This window comes from Pelophylax lessonae, assembly GCF_965119305.1.
Source record: "Pelophylax lessonae genome assembly, chromosome: 2".
Classification (NCBI taxonomy): Eukaryota; Metazoa; Chordata; class Amphibia; order Anura; family Ranidae; genus Pelophylax; species Pelophylax lessonae.
This window is the reverse complement of record NC_138769.1, coordinates 22,605,765-22,623,467: the sequence shown is the minus strand read 5'-3', so window position 1 is coordinate 22,623,467 and position 17,703 is coordinate 22,605,765. Positions and strand designations below refer to the sequence as shown.

The 17,703-nt window shown below is 46.6% G+C and overlaps 1 protein-coding gene across 2 annotated transcripts in view; it reads left to right on the top strand.

Moving 5' to 3' along the window:
* The window catches only part of CCDC191 (coiled-coil domain containing 191), an 87,046-nt gene extending 71,088 nt beyond the window's left edge, over positions 1 to 15,958 (top strand). The window contains exons 12-17 of one of the 2 annotated variants that reach the window (XM_082245471.1): positions 550 to 632; positions 3,493 to 3,594; positions 5,661 to 5,804; positions 10,312 to 10,464; positions 12,372 to 12,526; positions 15,725 to 15,958. In XM_082245471.1, the coding sequence (XP_082101597.1) occupies positions 550 to 632; positions 3,493 to 3,594; positions 5,661 to 5,804; positions 10,312 to 10,464; positions 12,372 to 12,526; positions 15,725 to 15,878 (791 nt within the window). In that variant the 3' untranslated portion in view covers positions 15,879 to 15,958. The remainder of the gene's footprint in view (positions 1 to 549; positions 633 to 3,492; positions 3,595 to 5,660; positions 5,805 to 10,311; positions 10,465 to 12,371; positions 12,527 to 15,724) is intronic. The other variant, XM_082245472.1, reaches the window with a different exon arrangement.
* Positions 15,959 to 17,703: the final 1,745 nt, after the last annotated feature.

The following is a 17,703-nucleotide window of genomic DNA, read 5'->3' as shown; positions in this document are numbered from 1 at the left end:
CTCATTGGGTTGATTGATAGCAGCAGCAGCCGACATTGAGTTTTGCTGCTGTCAATCAAATGCTATGACAAGGGAATGGGGGGGGCGGTGGGGAAGGAGGGTGGTCAGGGCAGAGTCGCCTGGTCTGTTTCAATAGGCGCAGACTGGGTGGATCGGGAGCAAGCCTGCACGGGTGCCCCCAGGGAAAATTGCTTTCCCTGGGGCATTTGCCGAAGGGGAGGAGCCTGGAACACCGGCAGGGAACCCAAGAAAAGGAGGATGGTCAGGGCAGAGTCCCCTGGTCTGTCTCAATTGACGCAGACTGGGTGGCTCAGGAGCGAGCCCGCACTTGCTGAAGGGGAGGAGCCTGGAATGCCAGCAGGGGACCCAAGAAAAGGAGGATCGGGGCTGCTCTGTGCAAAACCATTACAAAGAGCAGGTAAGTATGACATGTTTGTTATTTAAAAAAGAAAAAAACTTAATAGCACTTTAAATTTTCTGACTAAAGTTCCACTTTAAGGACACTTTGCAGGTTGGGATGTTCTCATCTTTGGTCTTCTTGTGTTGTAGCAATGGAGGAGAGAGCGGCCCAGCGAGCAGAGAGGAGGAGGATGCTGGAGGAGATAAAAAGGAAACGTGAGGAGGAGAAGTTGGTAAGTCTTATATGCTGTTTATGTGAACCGTATGGGACAATTCTCCAGCATTGGATGTACCTGGGGTGGTCACAGAACCACAGCTGTACACTACACAGACCCCCGGCTTGATGTGGAATTACTGTGTTTACCAGTGAAAGGAAAGACTGCCACCATGCCAGGCCGGAATGTCCAATGGAATGACTGCCACCATGCCAGGCCGGCATGTCCAATGGAAAGACTGCCACCATGCCAGGCCGGCATATCCAATGAAAAGACTGCCACCATGCCAGGCCGGCATGTCCAATGGAAAGACTGCCACCATGCCAGGCCGGCATGTCCAATGGAAAGACTGCCACCATGCTAGGCCGGCATGTCCAATGGAAAGACTGCCACCATGCTAGGCCGGCATGTCCAATGGAAAGACTGCCACCATGCCAGGCCGGCATGTCCAATGGAAAGACTGCCACCATGCTAGGCCGGCATGTCCAATGGAAAGACCGCCACTATGGCAGGCTGGCATGTCCAATGGAAAGACTGCCACCATGCCAGGCCAGCATGTCCAATGGAAAGACTGCCACCATGCCAGGCCCACATGTCCAATGGCCTTGTGTATTGTGGGTGACTCCTACCAGCATGCTCCCCACCACTTCAAACCAGGGAGGATATAAATGGAGTCGTATTAGGCCCCTTTCACACAGGGCGGATCCGCTCGGCGTACTCCGCTAGCTAAGCAGGGATCGCTCTGTTGATCCCCACTGAGCAGGCGGATGACAGGTCCACCTCCCCTCACTGTACAGAGACAGAGCTGTCAGAGTCCCGCTCTCCTTTATGGGGAGATAAGATGAAAATGAACAGCATGTCCATTTTCATCCGAACCGACCCGCTGGGGGATGGCGAACGTATGGCCATCCGCCTGTTTGCATCGGATCTGGTCAGATTGGGTGTCAGCAGACCTACCTAATCTAGAGTGGGTATAGAAAAGAATCACCCCCCACCTTTTTAAAATAATCACATTTCATTGCTTTGCAGCCTGCAATAAAGACAGACACAGTTTTTGTTTTATCCATCTGTATTTACTCAGTACAATCTATAACACCCAAGTGAAAGTTATAACACCAACATGTAAAAAAATAAAATAAATAAAAAGTCAGAGCCCAGGCTTAAGCCCCATTAACCACTTCCATACTGGGCCATTTCTCCTACATGTAAAAATCATTATTTTGCTAGAAAATTACTTAGAACCCCCAAACATGTTATATATTTTTTTTTTAGCAGAGACCCTAGGGAATAAAATGGCGGTCATTGCAACTTTTTATGTCACAGGGTATTTGCGTAGACATTTTTCAAAAGCATTTTTATTTAAAAAAAACAAAACAGTTTTATGAATTAAACAAAACAGTAAAGTTAGCCCAATTTTTTCTATAATGTGAAAGATAATGTTACGCCGAGTAAATTGATACCTAATATGTCACGCTTTAAAATTGCGCACGGAATCACGCCAAACTTCGGTACTTAAAAATCTCCATAGGCAACGCTTTAAAATTTTTTATAGGTTACCAGTTTAGAGTTACAGATGAGGTCTTGAACTAGAATTGTTGCTCTCGCTCTAATGTTTGGGGTGATACCTCACTTGTATGGATTGAACGCCGTTTACATATGTGGCCGTGACATATGTATGCATTCGCTTCTGCATGCAAGCACGGGGGCACTTTAATTTTATTGCTTATTTTAATTTTTATTTTTGCACTTTCCCTTTTTTTTTTTTGATCACTTTTATTCGTATTACAAGGAATGTAAACATCCCTTGTAATAGGAATAGTACATGACAGGTCCTCTTTATGGAGAAATCTGGGGTTAATCAGGCCTCAGATCTCTCCTACAGGCTAAAAAGCCTGAAATCCAAAAAAAAACAAAAAACAAAGATCTTGGCTATCCAACCGAGATCACAGCAGTATTGACAACTGCCAGGCCAGGAGTGACTATAACATCGCTCCCAAGCCTCCGTGAGTCAGACTGCCGGGGACCATCTGGTCTTCGCAGTCTCTATGGTGTACTTCTGCCGCCGGCGGATTCCTTCTCCGGCTTGCTGATCGCACAAGCGAGCTGGTAGAAGCACCAGAGGGCGGCGGGAGTGGGGGGGGGGGATGTCCCCTCCCGATGTCCCCTCCCGCCGCCTGTAAGAATGATCAAGCTGCTGAACAGCCGCTATGATTGTTCTTATGGTGAAGGGAATCACTGGCTGAAAAAAAAGATATCTGAATGATGCCTGCAGCTGCATCCATCATTCAGATATCTCCACTTAAAGCCCAGGACGTCATATGAAGTGGTTAAAAATCTGTGGAATGACTTGAAGACTGCAGTCCACAAACGGTCACCATCAAATGTAACTGAACCTGAGCAGTTCTGCAAAGAAGAGCGGGCAAATATTGCAAAGTCTAGATGTGCAATGTTAATGGAGACAAATCCCAACACACTAAAGGCTGGGATTAAAGCAAGAGAGAGGGAGGGGGGGGGGGGTGATCCTTTTTCACTCAGCAATTTGGTTTTTGATTTTTATTTTTTTTCTAACATGTTGGTGTTCTATTTTTTACTTGGATGTTATAAATTGCACTAAATAAATACAGCTGGATAAAAACAAAAACTGTGTCTGTCTTTATTTCAGGCTGCAAAGCAACAAAATGTGATTTTTTTAAAGGGGGGGGGGTTGATTCTTTTCTATACCCACTGTATCTAATCAGTTTGTGTCATGTCAGGCGCGGTCCTTGTACTTCATAGTTGTTGGTAGCCCTAAATACTATAAATAAGTAAAAAACAACACGTTCTCTTCCTGTAGTAACAAGTGTATGACCTGATGTGCTGTGACTGTGATTCCTTGTAGGCCCAGCTGAGGGCAGCAGAGGAGCAGCGGGTACAGATGGAGGCAGCAGAGAGAGAAGCCCAGCTGGAGAAGAAGAGAGAGGAGAGGAGACTGCAGAAGCTGGTATCCCTGTCATTACTATGTCATATGATTCTATATAAATAAGTAATGTGATTATTATATGTCATCTGATCCTTCCAGAGAGTATATTGGCTGTAAATGAGATTAACTGAAACTTTGCTTTGAGCATTCCAATCAGAGAGCCCAGAGTTGCCTTTGCACTTTGATGTCTTCCTGTCTAAGTTCCAGTGATCCCATCGCTGGTAGGTAGGAGGGGGGGGGGGAGGGGGGTGTCCTTCCTCTGATCATTCAGCTGTGTGTGTAGTGTGACATCCTGCATGGTCCAGCATGGAGAAGAATCACTTGAAACATCCAGCCATACATTGATGCAGTAATGAGCCATTGCAAGTGTTAAAGTGATTGCAGAAAGAGATTTCTCAGCACGTTGGAAAATCTTTATGCAATCAATGGCCATGACATTGCCACAGTTCCTACAGGACTTACAATATTTTGCACTTCTTTCTGTCTGCAGACAGTCACTTTTTTGCATTGTGCTTTAGAAATTTTCTACTTGCCTGTTCCTGCCTTGTATGCATGTGCTGTTATCAGCAGGGATAAAGGGCCATGTACTCCTGATGTGGGTGGGCTCAGGACAGGGGTTTGCATGTGCTGTTATCAGCAGGGATGAAGGACCATGTACTCCTGATGTGGGTGGGCTCAGGACAGGGGTTTGCATGTGCTGTTATCAGCAGGGATGAAGGGCCATGTACTCCTGATGTGGGTGGGCTCAGGACAGGGGTTTGCATGTGCTGTTATCAGCAGGGATGAAGCACCATGTACTCCTGATGTGGGTGGGCTCAGGACAGGGGTTTGCATGTGCTGTTATCAGCAGGGATGAAGCACCATGTACTCCTGATGTGGGTGGGCTCAGGACAGGGGTTTGCATGTGCTGTTATCAGAAGGGATGAAGGACCATGTACTCCTGATGTAGGGGGGGCTCTGGACAGGGGTACACATGTGCTGTTATCAGAAGGGATGAAGGACCATGTACTCCTGATGTGGGTGGGCTCAGGACAGGGGTACGTTTGTGCTGTTATCAGCAAAGATGAAGAACCATGTACTCCTGATGTGGGTTGTCTCAGGACAGGGTACGCATGTGCTGTTATCAGCAGGGATGGAGGGCCATGTACTCCTGATGTGGGTGGGCTCGGGACAGGGGTACACATGTGCTGTTATCAGCAGGGATGGAGGGCCATGTACTCCTGATGTGAGTGGGCTCGGGACAGGGGTACACATGTGCTGTTATCAGCAGGGATGGAGGGCCATGTACTCCTGATGTGGGTGGGCTCGAGACAGGGGTACACATGTGCTGTTATCAGCAGGATGAAGCACCATGTACTCCTGATGTGGGTGGGCTCAGGACAGGGGTTTGCATGTGCTGTTAGCAGAGATGAAGGACCATGTACTCCTGATGTAGGGGGGGGCTCAGGACAGGGGTACACACGTGCTGTTATCAGCAGGGATGAAGCACCATGTACTCCTGATGTGGGGGGACTTGGTACAGGGGTACACATGTGTTGTTATCAGCAGGGATGAAGGACCATGTACTCCTGATGTGGGTGGGCTCAGGACAGGGGTACACATGTGCTGTTATCAGCAGGGATGAAGGACCATGTACTCCTGATGTGGGTGGGCTCAGGACAGGAGTACACATGTGCTGTTATCAGCAGGAATGAAGGACCATGTACTCCTGATGTGGGTGGGCTCGGGACATGGGGAGTGGCATGTGCTGTTATCAGCAGGGATGAAGGACTATGTACTCCTGATGTGGGAGGGGCTCGGGACAGGGGTATGCATGCTCTGTGTTATCACTGGGGATAAAAGACCATGTACTCCCAATGCTCTGTGACCATTATATGACATCCACAGTGCAGGCTTCCCGCTTTTCCATCCTGGAAGTTCAGGGAATTGCCATTGAGCCATAAGCAGTGAGTGGCTGTTATGGCTACCAAACATACGCAATTGGGGACATATTTTGAAAAAAATACTTGATGCCAACAGGTTTCCTTGGTGGAAAGTGAAAAAAGAGGAAGTCATAATGCTGCTTTAATATTTAATGTATTCACCAGAAAGAGGAGGAGAAACAAAAGCGGCTGCAGAGAGAGAAGGAGCTCCAGGAGGTGGCGCTGTCACACTACAAGCGGGCGCTGCTGAGGTCCCACGGCCTGGAGCCTTGGAAGAAACTTATGGCTCAGGCCCAACAAAACATGGAGGTATGGACATGGCAACCAGGGAGAGCACCCCACTATGGTGCACTTATATTACTGTATCTCTATGGAGAGATGTCCCAGAATAAATCTGAAACAGATTGTTTAATCACATCCCCTCTCACACCAGAACACCCCCTATGGACCAGAACCAGAACAGTTTTTACATTTCTGCTATGGACCTAACTTTGTCATTACTAAACATAACAAAGTAATTCATAAAGGGCTGGTGCAATGCAATCATAAGGGTGGTTTAGGCAACCGCCTTAGGGCGCCAGGATGTGGGGGGTAAAATCTTAATCCCCACCCACTTGCTGGGGATTCGGATTTTTAACATGTTTCAGATGTGCTTTTAACAAGCCGTCTCTCGGCTTTGAATTTGGAAGTGATACAAGCCACTGTGAAGTCGCTGATCACTTCCACAAGCTGAGCGCTGTGCCTCCTGCCACCATGCAACCACCCGCCATGTTCACCAGGCTTCGCTTTCCCACCTGCGGGCCCGGCATGGTCACAGCGGGTGTCGCTAGGAAGGGTGGTGGGAGCTCAAGGGCAGGAAATGGCGGGTATGACTAATAGACCCTGCATGTCTCATAAAGAGATTCGGTCACCTCTATGCTAGGCTATTGTTCCCCAATGTGATAGCAATAAAGTCATGGAAAAAAACAAATACATTTAAAAAAAGTTTTAAACCTTAAAATAAAAAAATTAATTCTCTTTCGTTCATTGACGGACACAGCACTCCATAAATCCTTACTACTGGGTTATATTGCCTCCTCCAGGAGTAGGATTAGGCAGAACAAAAACACCTGGCTACGCCCAGGTCTGCAGTGTGTACCTGGGCTGGTTTGCGTAGTGAGAAGGCGTGCTGTTTGAAACTAGACGAGGGGCTTAACTATAATGCACCATGATGTCCGGAGATCCGGAACCTTGTTAAGGCATTGGGGCAAAAAACCCTTTGATGTGATGACAGCGATGAGGATAATCTTGAGCCAGTGTGGAGTTAAATGCCGGTTTTGACCCCCTGTAATTAAGGGGTCATCGCATTCTGGTAAGGAGTATACTATCTGACCACTGGGTGGAGGTGTTTGTGGTGGAGGTTTCCCATCAAGTCCAAGACTGCTGAAGACATAAGTTTGCACAGTTTGCACAGAGCACTTTAAGGATTTTTTAGTTTATTATTTATGTTATTATTTATTTGTACATTTATTGTATTTGCATATTGCCAGATTGTGACCAATCACACATGCACTTATGCACTATAGCACTTTTTAATGAGAATTGATTGCTGAGCGCAATACTCACCTTTTGTTATCAATCTTTCAAGTTTTCACGTTCATATTGCGGCTCGCAGCGTGGAAGAAATTCCTGGAAGCAAATATAATTTACAATTTATTTTCACTTGTTCATTTATTGAGAATTTCCTGTTGTCAAATAATATCCTTTTGCGCAGGTTTTTTTGGTTAGCACCAACATTTTTTTTCGTTATAATATTCTATAATCACTCATTTACTGTTGATTATATTGGCACGTTATGCACTTTATATTTGATGATTGAATTTCACTACAGATAGGCAATGTACTTTAATATCTTTTTAGTGTTACCATATTAAGATTGAATGCACTTTACATATGTCATTTTTTATACCCATTGATTATATTTTGCACATATACACACATATGTTTGTAGAGCACTTAATGTTGCGCGGCATTATTTTTATCTGCTTGTGATCATATACACTTTAGAGAGAGTGCTGTGCTCGCTGCAATATTCATAAGAAAGTGCTAGACCTACTTAGCTCGCAGGATTATCAATTAATTTTGTAATACTGGCAGTACTTGGAGGTTAGGCTGTAGGAGATTGTGGGGTGTAATACTGGAAGTGCTTTGAGGTTAGGTTGAGGGAGATTGTGGGGTGTAATACTGGCAGTACATGGAGGTTAGGTTGTAGGGGATTGTGGGGTGTAATACTGGCAGTACATGGAGGTTAGGCTGTAGGAGATTGTGGGGTGTAATACTGGCAGTACATGGAGGTTAGGTTGTAGGAGATTGTGGGGTGTAATACTGGCAGTACATGGAGGTTAGGTTGTAGGGGATTGTGGGGTGTAATACTGGCAGTACTTTGAGGTTAGGCTGTAGGAGATTGTGGGGTGTAATACTGGCAGTACTTGGAGGTTAGGTTGTAGGGGATTGTGGGGTGTAATACTGGCAGTACATGGAGGTTAGGCTGTAGGAGATTGTGGGGTGTAATACTGGCAGTACTTTGAGGTTAGGCTGTAGGAGATTGTGGGGTGTAATACTGGCAGTACTTGGAGGTTAGGTTGTAGGGGATTGTGGGGTGTAATACTGGCAGTACATGGAGGTTAGGCTGTAGGAGATTGTGGGGTGTAATACTGGCAGTACTTGGAGGTTAGGTTGTAGGGGATTGTGGGGTGTAATACTGGCAGTACTTGGAGGTTAGGTTGTAGGGGATTGTGGGGTGTAATACTGGCAGTACTTGGAGGTTAGGTTGTAGGGGATTGTGGGGTGTAATACTGGCAGTACATGGAGGTTAGGCTGTAGGAGATTGTGGGGTGTAATACTGGCAGTACATGGAGGTTAGGTTGTAGGGGATTGTGGGGTGTAATACTGGCAGTACTTTGAGGTTAGGTTGTAGGAGATTGTGGGGGTGTAATACTGGAAGTACTTTGAGGTTAGGTTGTAGATTATGGGGTGTAATACTGGCAGTACTTTGAGGTTAGGTTGTGGGAGATTGTGGGGTGTAATACTGGCAGTACATGGAGGTTAGGTTGTAGGAGATTGTGGGGTGTAATACTGGAAGTACTTTGAGGTTAGGTTGTAGGAGATTGTGGGGTGTAATACTGGCAGTACTCGGAGGTTAGGTTGTATGAGATTGTGGGGTGTAATACTGGCAGTACTTGGAGGTTAGGTTGTATGAGATTGTGGGGTGTAATACTGGAAGTACTTTGAGTTCAGGTTGTAGGAGATTGTGGGGTGTAATACTGGCGGTACTTTGAGTTCAGGTTGTAGGAGATTGTGGGGTGTAATACTGGCAGTACTCGGAGGTTAGGTTGTATGAGATTGTGGGGTGTAATACTGGCAGTACTTGGAGGTTAGGTTGTATGAGATTGTGGGGTGTAATACTGGAAGTACTTTGAGTTCAGGTTGTAGGAGATTGTGGGGTGTAATACTGGCAGTACTCGGAGGTTAGGTTGTATGAGATTGTGGGGTGTAATACTGGCAGTACTTGGAGGTTAGGTTGTATGAGATTGTGGGGTGTAATACTGGAAGTACTTTGAGTTCAGGTTGTAGGGGATTGTGGGGTATAATACTGGCAGTGCATGGAGGTTAGGTTGTAGGAGATTGTGGGGTGTAATACTGGCAGTACTTTGAGGTTAGGTTGTAGGAGATTGTGGAGTATAATAATGGCAGTACATGGAGGTTAGGTTGTAGGGGATTGTGGGGTGTAATACTGGCAGTACTTGGAGGTTAGGTTGTAGATTATGGGGTGTAATCGTGGAAGTACTTTGAGGTTAGGTTGTAGGAGATTGTGGGGTGTAATACTGGCATTACCTGGAGGTTAGGTTGTAGAGGATTATGGGGTGTAATACTGGTAGTACTTTGAGGTTAGGTTGTAGGGGATTGTGGGGTGTAATACTGGAAGTGCTTTGAGGTTAGGTTGTAGGAAATTGAAGCATGTGACTGGCAGTGCCATGAGGTTAGGTTGTAGAACATTGAGGCATGACACCTTGGCAGAACTGCAAGTTAGGTTGTAAGAGATTGAGGCAGGTCACCATGGCAGTGCTGAGAGTTTAGGTTGTGGGAGATTAGATTATAGGAGGTAAAGTAATATCAATATGACAGAATTGGAAGGTTAGGTTGTGGGAGATTACAGTAAGTCACCATGACCATGTTGGGAGGTTGGGTTGTGAGAGATTATTGTAAGTCACATGACCATGTTGGGAGGTTGGGTTGTGAGAGATTATTGTAAGTCACATGACCATGTTGGGAGGTTGGGTTGTGAGAGATTATTGTAAGTCACATGACCATGTTGGGAGGTTGGGTTGTGAGAGATTAATGCAACATAAATATAATATTGTAGAGAAGGCTGCAAGAAATGTATGAGCACATGTAGGGGAATCTGGAAATAGGTGACACGTCTAACTTTATAAACGGAGGAAGAGATTTTCTGGGCTATACTGAGGCCCCTTTCACACTTGTGGGACTTGTCCTGTGACTTGGGGACTGCAAAGTCGCATGATAAGTCCTAATCCATGATTTCCAATGAGTACCATTCATATCTGTGCCACTTCAAAGTTGTCCCTGGACTACTTTGGTCCAACTTTGATGCATCTTGAGGTCCCTAGACCTCAACATTACACAGGCATTGCTGCAAGTCACGTGACCTTTAGGTGAACGGGGGCCTAAATGTTATGCAGCTCGTCATCGCTACTAAAGTGAGCTTTCTGTGTATAAAATGCATTCTCGAAATAATTAGTGTTATTGATGTGTTTAGCGGGCGGACTCCCATCACCATTCTGCTCTCCTGAGAAGATCCCTGCAGGCCTGGTCACACGTTGTCAGAGAGATTGCCGCTGAGAAGAGGCGACGGGCAGATCACCTATGGGCTACAATCCTATTACGGAGGAGTTTTCGCAGCTGGTTAAAGGTGGGTTCAGGGGACATCATTTTACCTGGGAATCAGCGTTTATGGAGATTGTTATTAGGGGGAGGCAGCAGATGATTGGGGCCCTGCCTATAGGAGGCTGGACACTAAGACAGTGCTCCTCTCCTATGGGCTACACTCCTCTACTAGACCATATACACACAATTAAGTGGCTAGTGGGAGATAATAGAATGTAATCCATATTTATGGTGACCGTGTGTGCCGTGTCAGATACTGTAAGGGAGGAGGAAGCAGTGCTAGACCAGTGATCTGTATATAAGGTGACACTGTGTGTCTTGTCAGATAGGGGAGGAGGAAGCAGTGCTAGACCAATGATCTGTATATACCCTGACAGGGTGTCTTTTCATTGGAGGAGGAAGCAGTGCTAGACCAGCGATCTGTATATAAGGTGACAGTGTGTGTCTTGTCATATAGTGGAGGAGGAAGCCGTACTGGATCAGCGATCTGTATATAAGATGACAGGGTGTCTTGTCATTTAATGGAGGAGGAAGCAGTACTGGCTCAGTGATCTGTATATAAGGTGACAGTGTGTGTCTTGTCATATAGTGGAGGAGGAAGCAGTGCTAGACCAGTGATCTGTATATAAGGTGACAGTGTATGTCTTGTCATATAGTGGAGGAGGAAGCCGTACTGGTTCAGTGATCTGTATATAAGGTGACAGTGTGTGTCTTGTCATATAGTGGAGGAGGAAGCCGTACTGGTTCAGTGATCTGTATATAAGGTGACAGTGTGTGTCTTGTCATATAGTGGAGGAGGAAGCAGTACTGGTTCAGTGATCTGTATATAAGGTGACAGTGTGTGTCTTGTCATATAGTGGAGGAGGAAGCAGTACTGGTTCAGTGATCTGTATATAAGGTGACAGTGTGTGTCTTGTCAGATAGAGGAGGAGGAAGCATTGCTAGACCAGTGATCTGTATGTAAGGTGACAGCGTGTGCTTTGTCAGATAGTGAAGGAGGAAGCAGTGCTAGACCAATGATCTGTATATAAGCTGACAGGGTGTCTTTTCATTGGAGGAGGAAGCAGTGCTAGACCAATGATCTGTATATAAGGTCACGCTGGGGGAAGCAGTGCTAGACCAGTGATCTATATATCAGTTGACAGCTTGTGTGTTGTCATATAGTGGAGGAGGAAGCAGTGCTATACCAGTGATCTGTATATAAGGTGACAGTGTGGAGGAAGCAGTGCTAGACCAGTGATCTGTATGTAAGGTGACAGTGTGTGCTTTGTCAGATAGTGAAGGAGGAAGCAGTGCTAGACCAGTAAATGATATATAAGTTGACAGTCTGTGTCTTGTCAGATAGTGGAGGAGGAAGCAGTGCTAGACCAATGATCTGTATTTAAGCTGACAGGGGGTCTTTTCATTGGAGGAGGAAGCAGTATTAGAACCGTGATCTGTATATAACCTGACTGGGTGTCTTTTTATTGGAGGAGGAAGCAGTGCTAGACCAATGATCTGTATATACCCTGACAGGGTGTCCTTTCATTGGAGGAGGAAGCAGTACTAGACAAATAATATGTATATAACCGGACAGGGTGTATTTTCTTTGGAGGAGGAAGCAGTACTAGACCAGTGATCTGTATACTACCTGACTGGGTGTCTTTTCATTGGAGGAGGAAGCAGTGCTAGAACAATAATATGTATACAACCAGACAGGGAGTCTTTTCATTGGAGGAGGAAGCAATGCTAGACCAGTGATCTGCATACTACCAGACTGGTGTCTTTTTATTGGAGGAGGAAGCAGTGCTAGACCAGTGATTTGTATATAAGGTGACAGTGTGTGTCTTGTCATATAGTGGAGGAGGAAGCAGTGCTGGATCAGTGATCTGTATATAAGGTGACAGTGTGTCTACACTACATTCCCCTTAACAAGACCTATTTGTCTTCCAGTACAAGGACTACCTGTCTGTCCAGGAGGAGCGGGCACAGCGGCGCTATCAGACCAATCTGCGGAGAAAGATGTTTGTCGCCTGGCTGGACCGGACACAGGAGGAAAAGATTTCCATGTGGGAGAAGCAAAGGATAGCGGCGGAGCACAGCCAGAGGTGGGCGGGGCTTTCTATCCTCCCCCCAAAAAATAAGTACACCCAGGATATGTATATTCTAGACATACATTATATTACCAAAAGTATTGGGACGCCTGCCTTTACACGCACATGAACTTTAATGGCATCCCAGTCTTAGTCCGTAGGGTTCAATATTGAGTTGGCTCACCCTTTGCAGCTATAACAGCTTCAACTCTTCTGGGAAGGCTGTCCACAAGGTTTAGGAGTGTGTCTATGGGAATGTTTGACCATTCTTCCAGAAGCGCATATGTGAGGTCAGGCACGGATGTTGGAGAGAAGGCCTGGCTCACAGTCTGCGCTCCAATTCCTCCCAAAGGTGTTCTGTCAGGTTGAGGTCAGGACTCTGTGTAGGTCAGTCAAGTTCCTCCACCCCAAACTCACTCATCCATGTCTTTATGGACCTTGCTTTGTGCACTGGTATCACCATTTTCCCCCTGTATTGATGGTGTCACTGGTGTCGGTGTCTCCATATTCCCCCATGTAGTGATGGTGTCACCAATGTCTATATTCCCCCACTGTAGTGATGATGTCACTGGTGTCTCTATATCTTCCCTGTAGTGATGGTGTCACTGATGTCTATACCCCCCCCCCCCCCCCGTATAAATTATGTCACTGGTTTCTCTTTATCTTCCCTGTAGTGATGGTGTCACCGATGTCTATATCCCCCCCTGCAGTGATGGTGTCACCGATGTCTATATCCCCCCCCCCTGTAGTAATGGTGTCACTGGTGTCTCCATATCTTCCCTGTAGTGATGTTGTCACCGATGTCTATATTCCCCCCTGTAGTGATGGTGTCACCGATGTCTATATTCCCCCCTGTAGTGATGGTGTCACCGATGTCTATATCCCCCCCTGCAGTGATGGTGTCACCGATGTCTATATCCCCCCCCCCCTGTAGTAATGGTGTCACTGGTGTCTCCATATCTTCCCTGTAGTGATGGTGTCACCGATGTCTATATTCCCCCCTGTAGTGATGGTGTCACCGATGTCTATATTCCCCCCTGTAGTGATGGTGTCACCGATGTCTATATTCCCCCCTGTAGTGATGGTGTCACCGATGTCTCTATATCTTCCCTGTAGTGATGGTGTCACCGATGTCTCTATATTCCCCCCTGTAGTGATGGTGTCACCGATGTCTATATTCCCCCCTGTAGTGATGGTGTCACCGATGTCTATATTCCCCCCTGTAGTGATGGTGTCACCGATGTCTATATTCCCCCCTGTAGTGATGGTGTCACCGATGTCTATATTCCCCCCTGTAGTGATGGTGTCACCGATGTCTATATTCCCCCCTGTAGTGATGGTGTCACTGGTGTCTCTATATCTTCCCTCTAGTGATGGTGTCACCGATGTCTATATTCCCCCTTGTAGTGATGGTGTCACTTGTGTCTCTATATTCCCCCCTGTAGTGATGGTGTCACCGATGTCTATATTCCCCCCTGTAGTGATGGTGTCACCGATGTCTATATTCCCCCCTGTAGTGATGGTGTCACCGATGTCTATATTCCCCCCTGTAGTCATGGTGTCACCGATGTCTATATTCCCCCCTGTAGTGATGGTGTCACCGATGTCTATATTCACCCCTGTAGTGATGGTGTCACTGGTGTCTCTATATCTTCCCTCTAGTGATGGTGTCACCGATGTCTATATTCCCCCTTGTAGTGATGGTGTCACTTGTGTCTCTATATTCCCCCCTGTAGTGATGGTGTCACCGATGTCTATATTCCCCCCTGTAGTGATGGTGTCACCGATGTCTATATTCCCCCCTGTAGTCATGGTGTCACCGATGTCTATATTCCCCCCTGTAGTCATGGTGTCACCGATGTCTATATCCCCCCCTGCAGTGATGGTGTCACCGATGTCTATATCCCCCCCCCTGCAGTAATGGTGTCACTGGTGTCTCCATATCTTCCCTGTAGTGATGGTGTCACCGATGTCTATATTCCCCCCTGTAGTGATGGTGTCACCGATGTCTATATTCCCCCCTGTAGTGATGGTGTCACCGATGTCTCTATATCTTCCCTGTAGTGATGGTGTCACCGATGTCTCTATATTCCCCCCTGTAGTGATGGTGTCACCGATGTCTATATTCCCCCCTGTAGTGATGGTGTCACCGATGTCTATATTCCCCCCTGTAGTGATGGTGTCACTGGTGTCTCTATATCTTCCCTCTAGTGATGGTGTCACCGATGTCTATATTCCCCCTTGTAGTGATGGTGTCACTTGTGTCTCTATATTCCCCCCTGTAGTGATGGTGTCACCGATGTCTATATTCCCCCCTGTAGTGATGGTGTCACCGATGTCTATATTCCCCCCTGTAGTCATGGTGTCACCGATGTCTATATTCCCCCCTGTAGTCATGGTGTCACCGATGTCTATATTCCCCCCTGTAGTCATGGTGTCACCAATGTCTATATTCCCCCCTGTAGTGATGGTGTCACCGATGTCTATATTCCCCCCTGTAGTCATGGTGTCACCGATGTCTATATTCCCCCCTGTAGTCATGGTGTCACCAATGTCTATATTCCCCCCTGTAGTCATGGTGTCACCGATGTCTATATTCCCCCCTGTAGTCATGGTGTCACCGATGTCTATATTCCCCCCTGTAGTCATGGTGTCACCGATGTCTATATTCCCCCCTGTAGTGATGGTGTCACCGATGTCTATATTCCCCCCTGTAGTGATGGTGTCACTGGTGTCTCTATATCTTCCCTCTAGTGATGGTGTCACCGATGTCTATATTCCCCCTTGTAGTGATGGTGTCACTTGTGTCTCTATATTCCCCCCTGTAGTGATGGTGTCACCGATGTCTATATTCCCCCCTGTAGTGGTGGTGTCACCGATGTCTATATTGCTCCCTGTAGTGATGGTGTCACCAATGTCTATATTCCCCCCCTGTAGTGATGGTGTCACCGATGTCTATATTCCCCCCTGTAGTGATGGTGTCACCGATGTCTATATTCCCCCCTGTAGTGATGGTGTCACCGATGTCTATATTCCCCCCCTGTAGTGATGGTGTCACCGATGTCTATATTCCCCCCTGTAGTGATGGTGTCACCGATGTCTATATTCCCCCCTGTAGTCATGGTGTCACCGATGTCTATATTCCCCCCTGTAGTCATGGTGTCACCGGTGTCTCTATATTCTGCTGATATGATCTCATTGTGTACATTTCAGGAGGATTCTCAGCTCAGCCTTCAGAACATGGAGACAATTCCCGAAACGAATGAAAGAGCTGAGGATGAAGGAGGAGCGGCTGATTTCTCTCAGGAAGAGGGTGGCCGAGATTCTCCCCGACTACCGAGCGTCAGGTGACAACCCCACCAGCTGACACTCACCTGGGTGTCACCCACAGCCGGATCAGGATTCTCTCCCACTTACTCTGAACTGGAATTCTGCACCCGAAGTGCCTCCCCCGTCCCCTGTACAACTGACAACTTTCATACTTTTGTATTAGATGTGCATGGAATAGAATCTATTTAATTCTAAAACTTTTAGTTTTGTACCAAGTTATCTATCAGAAAATGCAGAAAGTTTGGAGCTTACGCCATGCCCTGAGCCCATTAATACACAGAATAACAAAACCAGCTTTACCTGAAAATGTTTAGAGATTTTTTTTCTGCAGTTCTTTATTTCTGCCACTAGATGTCCTCAGTAGTGATCGAACGACATGGTTTTTTTAATACCCATATCGATATTTTGGTCATCAGATATCGGTATCGGCCAATATTTTCGGACATGTAAAAAAATGGGGTTTTTTTTATTTATATTTTTTCTACAGATACTCCTTGTGGAGGGATCTGGGGGTCTAAAAGACCCCAAACCCCTCCTCTGCACTGAAAAGCATTCAAAACGCCAAGTTTGGCTGTTTTTAATGCTGCCAGTTTTTTGGATTTGGCGCTGAGTACCCGGAAGTGATGTCATGACACCACTTCTGGGTTTTTTACATGGAGACCCGATCAGAGCCGAATGTGGCTTTGATCGGGTCTTCGGCGGCCGTGCAGGCTGGTTGGGACGGGAGACCCGGGCAAGCCACGGAAGGCGGCGGGAGGGGGGGGGGGGGGGGAAGTCCCCTCCCGCTCCTTGTTATGACAGCCGAGCGGCTTCTCAGCCGCATCAGTTGCCATTACAAGACGGCCGACCGTCGGCTATGGACGCCGGTACCGGGGTGATGCCTCTAGCTGCAGGCATCACTCCGATACAAGCAATTTCCCAAAATATCGGCAATATTGGTAACCTCAACCTCGGTGGTGCAGATAATCGGTCGATCTCTAGTCCTCAGTCTGATGGACAGTATCATTCTGCCCACTTCCTCTCAGCCCAGGTCTTCCAGGATTTGTCCTGGTGACCATTGTAAGTGGAACTGAAACTGATGGGAGATCTCAAATTTTCAGTGGTCACCAGAGCCATCAAAGCTTGGCACTTCCTTTGCTTTGGAGAGATCTCCTTTTGCTTCATGTTGTGTCTACGGGACAGGAAGTAAAGGGAAATCTCCCCATTGGGGGTAAAAAAAGATCCCAAAAGTCAAAACCAGATGAGTCTGTGAAGGTTCTCGTATATCCAGGTCAGGGTATATCTAGAAGTAGTTGGTCACATTCAACTGGGTTTGTTCTGTAATATCGAAGGTGTTTCAAAGCTTCTTCAATCCACTTCTTCAGTTCTAATGAGAGGTAGGAAGATACACCAACATTTATATCAGGGGTCTTCAAACTATGGCCCTCCAGTTGTTCAGGAACTACAATTCCCATCATGCCTAGTCATGTCTGTGAATGTCAGAGTCTTACAATGCCTCATGGGATGTGTAGTTCTGCAACAGCTGAAGGGCCGTAGTTTGAGGATCCCTGATTTATACCCACACAAGTATCACCGACACCTGGTGGATCTGTGAAGGTTCTTCTTATGTATCCGAGTCAGAGTTTAATTCCGCCTTTCTCAACCATTTCAACACAGAGGAACCCTTGAAATAACTTTTCGGTCTCAAGGAGCCCCTGCTAAAAATTACTTTATCTACAACTCATAATACTTTAGTGCAGGGGTGGGTGTCAAACTCCATCTCATCGCTGGCCGCATCAGCTGTATGGTTGCCCTTTAAAGGGTTGTTTGTATCTGGGGTGCACTATGTACAGAGTACAAAAAAGTGGCCACTGCCCCCACCT